This window comes from Prenolepis imparis, unplaced genomic scaffold (genome assembly GCF_030444845.1).
Source record: "Prenolepis imparis isolate NDT839.2.m4 unplaced genomic scaffold, iyPreImpa1.0 SCAF_4, whole genome shotgun sequence".
NCBI lineage: Eukaryota > Metazoa > Arthropoda > Insecta > Hymenoptera > Formicidae > Prenolepis > Prenolepis imparis.
In genome coordinates, this window is record NW_028141162.1 from 3826345 (window position 1) to 3836092 (window position 9748).

At 32.9% G+C, this 9748-nt stretch overlaps 3 protein-coding genes across 8 annotated transcripts; 1 reads left to right on the forward strand and 2 right to left on the reverse strand.

Annotated features, from left to right (window-relative positions):
* Positions 1-12: 12 nt before the first annotated feature.
* On the reverse strand, positions 13-1707 carry LOC145935026 (uncharacterized). 2 transcript variants are annotated; one of them, XM_083036018.1, is made up of 2 exons: positions 1576-1707; positions 13-693 (listed from the first exon to the last, which is right to left on the reverse strand). In XM_083036018.1, the coding sequence occupies exon 2, from the start codon at positions 625-627 to the stop codon at positions 184-186; it is 444 nt and encodes a 147-aa protein (XP_082892144.1). In that variant the 5' UTR covers positions 628-693; positions 1576-1707; the 3' UTR covers positions 13-183. The 2 variants fall into 2 exon arrangements, with proteins under 2 accessions (XP_082892144.1, XP_082892143.1); XM_083036017.1 differs by lacking the exon at positions 1576-1707 and adding an exon at positions 931-1569 and having other exon boundaries at positions 14-693.
* A 159-nt stretch (positions 1708-1866) lies between these two features.
* LOC145935025 (uncharacterized) lies at positions 1867-3537 on the reverse strand. 4 transcript variants are annotated; one of them, XM_083036015.1, is made up of 4 exons: positions 3411-3537; positions 2935-3098; positions 2554-2726; positions 1867-2424 (listed from the first exon to the last, which is right to left on the reverse strand). In XM_083036015.1, exons 2-4 carry the CDS (start codon positions 3085-3087, stop codon positions 1872-1874), a joined length of 879 nt encoding a protein of 292 aa, XP_082892141.1. In that variant the 5' UTR covers positions 3088-3098; positions 3411-3537; the 3' UTR covers positions 1867-1871. The 4 variants fall into 4 exon arrangements, with proteins under 4 accessions (XP_082892141.1, XP_082892139.1, XP_082892138.1 ...); XM_083036013.1 differs by having other exon boundaries at positions 2935-3113; positions 3411-3527; XM_083036012.1 differs by lacking the exon at positions 3411-3537 and adding an exon at positions 3196-3349 and having other exon boundaries at positions 2935-3113.
* A 226-nt stretch (positions 3538-3763) lies between these two features.
* LOC145935022 (uncharacterized) lies at positions 3764-8898 on the forward strand. 2 transcript variants are annotated; one of them, XM_083036009.1, is made up of 6 exons: positions 3764-3905; positions 4751-4905; positions 5038-5260; positions 5573-6639; positions 6725-7023; positions 7212-8898. In XM_083036009.1, the coding sequence occupies exons 1-6, from the start codon at positions 3836-3838 to the stop codon at positions 7282-7284; spliced, it is 1887 nt and encodes a 628-aa protein (XP_082892135.1). In that variant the 5' UTR covers positions 3764-3835; the 3' UTR covers positions 7285-8898. The 2 variants fall into 2 exon arrangements, with proteins under 2 accessions (XP_082892135.1, XP_082892136.1); XM_083036010.1 differs by having other exon boundaries at positions 5582-6639.
* The last annotated feature ends 850 nt before the right edge of the window (positions 8899-9748 follow it).

The window sequence follows — 9748 nt, forward strand, 5'->3', positions numbered from 1 at the left end:
TACTGTTAGTACTTTTTATTTGAACATTTATGGCATGTTACTGAATATATTCACACAAATATCGTGAGAAAATATTTTTGATAAAGTATACAATTGTGCTAATACATATATCAGTCTTTCCTTTAGGTACATGAATAAAACACATATTTAACTTAAAATCATATTATGTACTTTAACAATAACTTAATACAAACATGCCTTTCTCATGATTTTCAAGAATTCTTCTTGGGATATTTCTCCATCTCCATCTTTGTCTGCTTCATCAATCATTTCTTGTATTTCTTCATCAGTCAGATTTTCCCCCAATTCATGCGCAACTCTTTTTAGATTTTTGAAAGATATCTTCCCTGTATCATCATCATCAAAGAGACGGAAGGCTCTTAATACTTCTTCTTTTGAATCTTTTTCTGACATCTTCACTGTCATTATATTTAAGAATTCTTCATAAGATATTTTGCCAAGACCATCTGGATCTACATCCGCTGCAAGCTTTTTTAATTCTTCTTTTGTCGGTTCAATCCCCAGAGCTCTAATTGCAACTTTAAGTTCTTTAGTGGCAATTTTTCCAGTACCATCCGGATCAAATAAATCGAAAGCTTCTTTTATATCAGCTTTTTGCTCTTCCATTAGCTCAAATTTTATTGTATTCTTCTTGCGGACAGCACCAGTGGCATGCTTTTTGGATGTAGATGCCTGTAAGAGAGAAAAACAGAATTATTGGAGAAACTTTATTTTGAAAAATATAAAAAAAAAAAAGAATATAGAATAGTGTCTTAAAAACACAGGAAAAAAGTTTTGATAGTTTCAAACGAATAGGAAATAATTTTAATAAATTAGTATAAAAAAGTAGAAAAATATAGATTAATAAAGAATGATAAAAATAGTAAATTAATAGAAATATTCATTAAATTCAATAATTATAATAATTACCATATTCACAATCTGCAATTTTCTTATATACTAACTGTATAAAATCACAATAATTGTTTCTCTAGTTAGGTAATTGAAGTGCTATTAAATATCGTTGCGAAGCTGCTTCGTTATTTTCACCAAACACGCGATTGTGAATATTACTTTCATCATATTTATATCGAAAGAATTTAGTTTGATCGATATATGACGCGGCCATACGTTATTTTTTATGCTTCTATGACAGAATGATTGCAATCTAATCTGAACTCGATCGAAAAATTTAATATACTTGTACAAAATACCCAATTAATATCAAAACTTTATAAATCCAGGAAGTAATTTCTGAAAATTTAGTTATACATCCGCCAAACCATAAGTTATGATCGGCGAACGAAACGAAATTATGAATCGCTAGGTTAGGTTAGGTTATATCACTATTATTGTATCATATATTTATTCTAAAGAAAATTTATATTATTTATTGTATTTTATACATTTTATTCTTGCTGCTTTGAATCAAAATATAATAATTCTTATATTTAATTGCCAGATGATGAATGCTCTATGATGTTATTTTTGCTTTAAAGCATTTGATAGTCTAATCTGAGGATGAAGAATATTGCACTTCAAAGCAAAAATAGCATTAAAAAAAGTGGAGCTCACCTTGTTATATTTACTTTTAATGTTTTTTTTTTCATATTTACATCAATAAATTTCTATTTTAATGACTAGAGTAAAAAGTTTTAAACCAGAATATTTTGGGATATTTTTAGATCCAAGCATCGATAGTATCAGTAATGTTCGCTTCAGTATTTTCCATTCTAGTCACTTCATCTTCTTGTATTTTCTTAATTTTCCTATTTTTTTTTAATATTTCCATTTTCTCTGTTCTCATTTTTCACTCTTTCATTCAACTGCTTTATTTCTATTTTCTTTTTCTTTCTCCTTTGGTCTCTCTTCTACATTTCTTCTTTTATTTCTCTATCTTCCTTCTGATCTATCTGTTTCCAATCTTTTATTTCTCTATCTTCCTCCTGATCTATCTGTTTCCAATCTTCATTTTTACTATTTGTTTGATCGTCATTCACTTCTATCAACTTCATTTCTCTTTTCTTACAATATTCTTCCAGAGTTTCTTTATGGACTTCAGCAACTTCATTAAGTATATCAGCTATCCAGCAAGCTATTATATCAGCTAAAAAGCGCAATTGTTGCGTCGCTCGATCGCCATTTTGAGCATCCACTGTATATCTGTCAAGAGATGTTAAGCGTCTCAATATCACAGCCGTAATTTCGCGAATATCCTTCTTTCGCGTCTGACAATGATGTCCCAGAATGCTCTTGACAAAGTGTTCAGCCATCAGATATTGACACATTGTCGCATCTCTGTCTAGCATTGTTGTACGTGCATCTTTAATTGTAATCTCTTTCATCAGTTTTTTCACGAGCGGTGAAAATTGTGTTATCTTCTTCTTTCTACGTTTCTTCCGGCGAAGAATTTGCGCAGCTTCCCTATGAACAATTAATGATTTGTTAAAAAAATTGCTAAATTACAAGTTAAAATTAAGAAATATTCATATAACTTTCATATAAAATTAAATTTGAAATTTGAGAAATACGAAACACATATATGATACATACTCTGGAGTTAAACAAGATTCAGCCTCGATGATCTTGATAAGATTATTCACAAATGCTGGTGGCAGTATCGATATTTTCTCTTTTAACGTGATCAACACGCGTTGTTTTGTGGGTCGTGCTAGTTCCTCGATCCGAAGAGATGCAGATTTTACAGTAACCTGTGGTACATCGTGCTAAATATTCACATGTAAAAAATATGAAATTAATAATGAAGTTACAATACTATATTATAAGTTATTATAAAATTATATGAAAATATATTATATAAAATTATATACAGAGAAATAAGTATATATTTGTAATCTGTAAAGATAATAACATGTCCTTATTAATTTTGCTATATATACGTACATATTTTACAATTTCGAAATATCAGATTACTTTCATGATCTTTGATGCTAACATCTTCGGGCGAGGTTTTTTCTGTATTCTCTTTCTTCTCGATCGTAATTGTTCTTCCAATACATCATCCAATTCACCCTTAATGATTTCTGTTTCCACTATATCCGCAAATTTATCCTTGTTTGCAGCCATGGTGTTTCTTTCTGGGAGAGAGAAAACTACAAAATGTCAAAGAAAATATAAATGTTCTTACACCGAGAGCAAATGTAAATTATTTCTCGCAAGCAAATCATAACATACATATGTTGTACTCGGTTAATTTGTTTTCTTCCTCAAATTATCGAAGGATTACATTTTTTTGTTACATTCATCTTGCGTGCTTAATAAACACACGACAATTTGGAAATATTTATACGCGTATATAAACAAACATGCGAAAAAATGGCTGTCAACCTCATTCGATATATTAGAGATCTGCTTTACCGATCGCAAGTAAAGTAAATTTTCCCCTTTACCCAACAATCGTCTCCAGAATCCAATAACTCGGCCGAAGATGGCGCTAGCGTGGCCGTGGTATTTCGCTCAGCGGAGAGGCAGACAGCCCGTCCGTTTTATTAATCGATCATTCCGGGAGTCGCTGTGCGTGAATCGCGTCGGAGCTGGCTCGCGGCCTCGAGAGATCCGAGATAGATAGATAATGAGACGCGCCTAGATACGTCATCGGGGAAAGATGTAGTTATCAGGCGAGTTGGTGCGTGAACGTCTCCCACACGGGCTGGCAACAACATACGTCCTTGCGAAGCGAAATGTGATCACACGACACGCACTTTACATAGATTACGTACGTCTCAGGTTCGCTGCCGATCGAATAATTGAGGAGAAAAACACCGCCGAGGGAAAGGATTACACACGAGAGTTATGACGAGATAACAGATGCAGAATGAGGCACAGCAGCAGCGGTAACCTATTCGGTTATGCGGTCCTCACGTTCACCCTCACTCGCCTCAAGGGTGAGTTCATTACACGATCGCGAGATACGTATGCACATACGTATATATATGGGCAGTTATACCTCCACATCTCTGCGTGTTCTATTTTAACTTTTATTTATAATGTCATCGATTTTGTGCGAACGCTCGCGTATTGTAATGTACCCGCGCGCGTGTTCGATTAAACTCGGACATTCTCGAGGGTTGTCAGAAAAATGGGGCGAGTTGTATATATGCTGTACGTGCGTAAAGGGCTCGGACGAGGCAGCGAATTAGAGGCAGAGAATTAAACGTCAAAAATTATCGGATTAAAAGCATTCAAGATTGGAGAATTTGATTAATTGAAACGGAAGGATTTTAAGTTTTTTTTTTTTTTTTCTTCGGATTTTTAATCCGATATGGGCTTAATTCCTCTTAATTCCTCGTGTTTAATTCGGTATTCCTTCTTCTGCTCGTTGTCTCTTAAATAAAGCGTGTATGTATATATATATATATATATATATATATATATATTATTGTGGTATACATATACTTGTATTTTCAAGTATTATTATCTATTCTGATTAAATTAAAATGTATTAGATCTAAATTAAATTATGTTACAGTAAAGTTATTAATTAGAAATTATTAATTGGTAATGTTTAATGAAGTAGGATTTTATGTCATGTGGAGTAAATTTTATATATGTATATCAAACCTCTTATTTAGCTATTTGAGTCTGATTCATAGCATGCTTTATAAAAAGATAAATATTTAATAGCTCAGATGGAAGAAATAAATTTGCTTATTGCTAATTATATTAGTTTTTTTAGCTCAATTATTTTTCATTTTCCTCCTTGTTTAATATCAAATATTAATATTTATAGTACTCGCAGAAAGCGGAATTGTTTGTAAAGATCAAAATGGACGCACTTATAATAATGGTATCTATTATACTCCTGGACCTGAACCATGTACTTTTTGTATTTGTGATAATGGCAATCCAAAGTGGTGTAAAGCATTTATTTGCAAATTTCTCGAGGTATGTAGTATTAACAATATATCCTAAATACTGTAAAAGAGCATTTAAACTTAAAGTTTAAAATTATTAATAAAATTTGGAGAAAAGAGTTACTTAAAGACTCGTATAAAATTAATTTTCTGCACAATATAGGAGAATTGCAAGTCTTTTCGTCGAGGAGATACCTGTTGCGAATTTATTTGCTTGGATGACACATTGTCAGCGATACTTAATGACAAAGATGGAACTAATGGAATAGATGGAAATGCCAATTATGATATAGGTTTACGATCGGTTGCCAGTTTTGTGACAGCAATATTTTCACTGAGTTTGTTATTCTTTCTGATTCATCGTTTGCGTCAGCGTAAAATACAAGGTAATATTATACAATATCTCTATATATAGTTTTGAGTTTTAAATTTTAATTTTTTTGAGATGTGTGCAACAATACAGTATTACTATCGAAACAAAAATTACATTATTGAACTGTTTCAAAAATAATGTAATTTATTTTTATTTTATTCAGTTTATTTTATATTTATTTTATATTTTATTTTATATTTTATTTTATATTTATTTTATATTTATTTTAATATTTTTGTTTCAAAATATAATCAAAAAATAAGTTACATTATTTTCGTTTCAATTGATATTATAATAAGAAATGTAATATATAGTTACATATTAGTTTGTGTAGCGGGTCGAGAAAACAGGCAACTCGGAGATGATCAGAGAAGCTTAGGCAGTATGGGATATTTGGACAGAGGATTGCCTCATGGGGTTCCCATGGATGACATATCTTGCGGGACAGGTTACTCATTGTGGAAACCACCTGGCAGCAATTACTTTCCGCGCGGCGAGGCGCCTCCGCCCTACGAGGAAGTAATCGCCGCAACGAGGGCGGAACAGCTGCTATCGATGAATCCGCATACGCTACTATCGATGAACTTCTCCGACAATTACATGCCAAATATTAACAATCACACGAGCATGTCGGTCGTCGCGGACGCACAAAATGAATTAACCGTGAACACGCAAGCTTCATCCAACGATAATCATATAAATACACCCCTGATGTCTTCGTCGAGCAGACCACTTCCTAGTCCCAGCGCATACGCGTCTGGCAATTATCACCGACCGATGAATCAAAATATCAATGCAACGTCTACCATTGGTCTGAATACGAGCACATCTACCACAAATTTTACAATGGGAACAAACACATATGAGAATCTACCCATCTCGTCGATCGGTACGATTAATTTCAATGACAGTCAACAACATTCTGGAATGAATAGCGCTAGTACGCAACAGCCACTGTTACCGATATCGCATTCCACTATACCCAAGAATTATCGTCAGCACACGACGATCTTTCCGCGTCAGAACGACGCTGGCGCGTTCACGATATCGGCGACCTTGTCGAATTCGGACGTGTCTTCCCATCGCACAATCTCGCGTACCTTGACATCTCGCATTACTGACAGAGCGAAAGACATTCTGACCGATTGCTCGGCGAAGGACTATCTCCGCTTATCACCGAGCAACATCGCGACGCCGCATAAAAGCTTGTCGCAGTCCATACAACTGTCCGCGGTTGCAGCTTGCCCAAACAACTACAAAACTACTACCAAAGATGCGGATACGTTTTATACGGATGATACGCCAACAGCATCAGCGTCCGGCTTACTAGCGCAATCCGAAATGTGTAAGACAGACACGGCAGAGGTATCCGAGAAGACTCGCGAATACACAGTATGTACAAATAATTTGTTATAATAATATAAGTCTCATTGGGAGGACGTAACATTTATTAAATACGAAATTTTATCTGCTTTAGCCTTCATTAAGCGCAGCTAACGAGATCAATCAGAGCGGCAGCTTCGAATCGATGACGTATACATGCAGCATGCAAGCGTTACCGACTCTGCACGATGACACGGACGACTATCGAAGCGAATGCGAGAACTGCAAGAGCGCGACGGGTTCTCGTTACTATCTGGATAACGAGGACGAGCTAGTCACCTCTCTTCATGAAACCATGACGTTACACAGAAGACCGGACGAAACAACAAGTGCCACACCACAGTATTATAGAACTTCACTTACACTGCCGACGAGTACACGCCAACGTACAAGGTGATATATGTTTGATCAATATAGATTTATAACCTTTTTTTTAGCATTTTTTATTTGATACGCATTAAATTATTTCCAAACAATATTGAAACTATTTTTATAAAATTATTTTTATGTCATACTTACGAAGATGAGTTATGTGCATGGAAAATTTCGTAGATGAATTTTTAAAATGTCTTTATATTTAGGATTACCGGGGCTCGTGAAAATTGGTTCAACACTATGCCAGAAAGTTCTAGCGGGTCTTCTGATGAAAACTAAGAAAATAGTGGAAAAAAATGTTTAAATGCGCAAATAAGATTATTATACACACACACACATACACATACACACAATACAGTATCTGTATCCAGTTATTAAAATTATCTATACAGAGTGTCCCAGAATTTTCGCGCTTCTGTTCTCGGATAAGATCGTTGGTTGAATGTCAGTGCAATAATAATTTTTGCATCGTGTTAAGGCAAAAATATACAGACTTCCTATATAATGTTTATCGCGATATAAAGAGAGCTCTCTTAAAAAGCTTCACAAATCTTTCCATTTCTTCGATACAATGGCAGTTTAAGTCTTCCAAAATTCCCTAGCTTCCTTATACTCTCAATGTAATATTTGAGAGAAACTGCCAGTTTTTGGGACATCCTCTATAGTGTGTGATCGCCATAATTATCATTATTCTACATTATAATCTTCACCGTCATTATTATCATTGTCATTGTCATGAAGCAGTGGAAGTTTGTGAGATTTTATATAGTGAAACCTCTTAGTCCAAAATGAATCAAGCAAAACCCAGTGGGAAATTTCGTATTTAAAATTTTGCAAACTTTCGCACTCTGTATCAGTATTATTACTACATCACTATTCTTATTCTCTTCCGTGTTATTTTTTTTAAATTTTATTTTACTCTCAGAATGAGAAAAATTTAGTTACATTGAAAATAATTATACAAATTTTAACAATAGATCTTTACTGTAAAAAGTAGAATAAATTCATATCTGTATATGTACATGATATTAAGAGAGAATCACACATAAAAAAATGTTTAACAAGTCATGAAATTAATTCTTTCATGGAATATCTATAAAAGCAAGATTTATACATATATATATATATATATATATGTGTGTGTGTTAATAGGTTTGTTAATATAGGTATATAAGTTGCCTACGCGCGCGGCACCGATGAGGTATTATTGAGGCGGTCGTGTGATGAATTTTTGTGAGTACTAATCAGTCCGACGCTCCCGGAGATAATTGGAGAGTATTAATATTATCACCGACCGCTTTTGACGATACAAATATCCAAAAATGCGCATTGTTAACTTTATAATTTACAATTGTGCCCATATTTTATAGATATATATCAGAGACGCGGACCGAAAAAATTCATGATTGAAATGATTCTCTTCATTGACCGAGATCGAAAAACTAATAATTCTTAAATATAATTTTATTGCGAAAGGTAACCAAATTGAATATTATTTTGATCCAGGTCTCCGATGAGTATTTACGCAGCAAAACATATATAGATATATTTTTTTTTATTTATGTATGTTTATTTATATAATTGTTTTTATTTTGGTTCTTATATTTTCTGGTAAAATGTAAGTTTCAAATATTTTTTTGGAGGGAAGGAAGGTTTTATTCAAAGCTCTATCAAAAATTTAGTTTGCTAGGATATTTGAGATTGAGAAAAGATTACTATGTGAGCGACTGATCTTTTATCAAATTTTCGATAGGAAACAAAATTGACTTTACATTCATCGAAGAATCTGTGATTCTTTATGCTTTGCTACTATGTAGATATATGTATAAAAAAAAAAAAAAAAGAAAGAAAATTCGGCTACATATTGTAACATTCAAGTCGGAAAGTAACAAAGACTGGAAGTGCCGAAGTGTTGACATTAGGCGAGCGAACAAAAATAAGGAAAACAAAATTGTAAGAAGTATTTTAATTGTAAATTGTCTAAAATTCAAGTAGAGAGAAGGAGAGAGGGAGCAAAAGAGATACATATAAGTACAAGTACGATAAGCTGCGTTTTATTTCGAATTTAGTTATGGCATTTTTTAAAATGGGATATGAACAGTATTGAGAAGCTTTTATTTTTCAGTATTTACGATATTTATGCATTCTCTCGATAATTCACACAACATTCAACATCCGAACGATAGTTCTTTGCAATTGTAACATGAAACTTCTTTAGGTTTCTTGGAATCTCTTGTAACTTCTTATTCACGATATTATGAAATACAAATGATTAACAAATAAATCTTTTCTTCCGATTAATCACAATAGTTGTAAGTGAATCTATATGTTCCTCGTTCTTGTCGTTCATGTGTATCTCGTTTTTATTTTATTATTATACTGTCCCGAATATTTTAAATGTTTGAGAGAGAGGGAGAAAGATGTGAAACGTGAATATATATATGAATTGTGAATATTATTTCTACTATGCGTTCCGATATGTTTTATTCAATATTAAGAATTATATTAAACTAAATATAATTGCAAAAATTAACTTATTTTCAACAATTTTTAACATATATATACGTATAATGTTAATTTAAATTTTATTTTTAATCTGCGAAGTTAAATGTATATAGATTTTTGTATAAAGGAATTCTTGGATTTTGTTTGACACAAGTGCATAACAATTTGTATAATAATTGCGTTATATATGAGGAAGGCGAAAAAAAGAAACGGTATCTTATAATAATAGACTCTCGTC

Bases quoted from the DNA above. Each gene is read 5' to 3' on its own strand.
- LOC145935025 (XM_083036015.1), bottom strand. From the start codon at position 3,087: ATGGCTGCAAACAAGGATAAATTTGCGGATATAGTGGAAACAGAAATC. The intron at 2,727-2,934 runs GTAATCTGATAT...GTGAATATTTAG, and splicing joins TAGCATCAAAGATCATGAAA to CACGATGTACCACAGGTTAC. The intron at 2,425-2,553 runs GTATGTATCATA...AATTGTTCATAG, and splicing joins GAATCTTGTTTAACTCCAGA to GGAAGCTGCGCAAATTCTTC.
- LOC145935022 (XM_083036009.1), top strand. From the start codon at position 3,836: ATGAGGCACAGCAGCAGCGGTAACCTATTCGGTTATGCGGTCCTCACG. The intron at 4,906-5,037 runs GTATGTAGTATT...TGCACAATATAG, and splicing joins TTATTTGCAAATTTCTCGAG to GAGAATTGCAAGTCTTTTCG. The intron at 7,024-7,211 runs GTGATATATGTT...CTTTATATTTAG, and splicing joins AGTACACGCCAACGTACAAG to GATTACCGGGGCTCGTGAAA.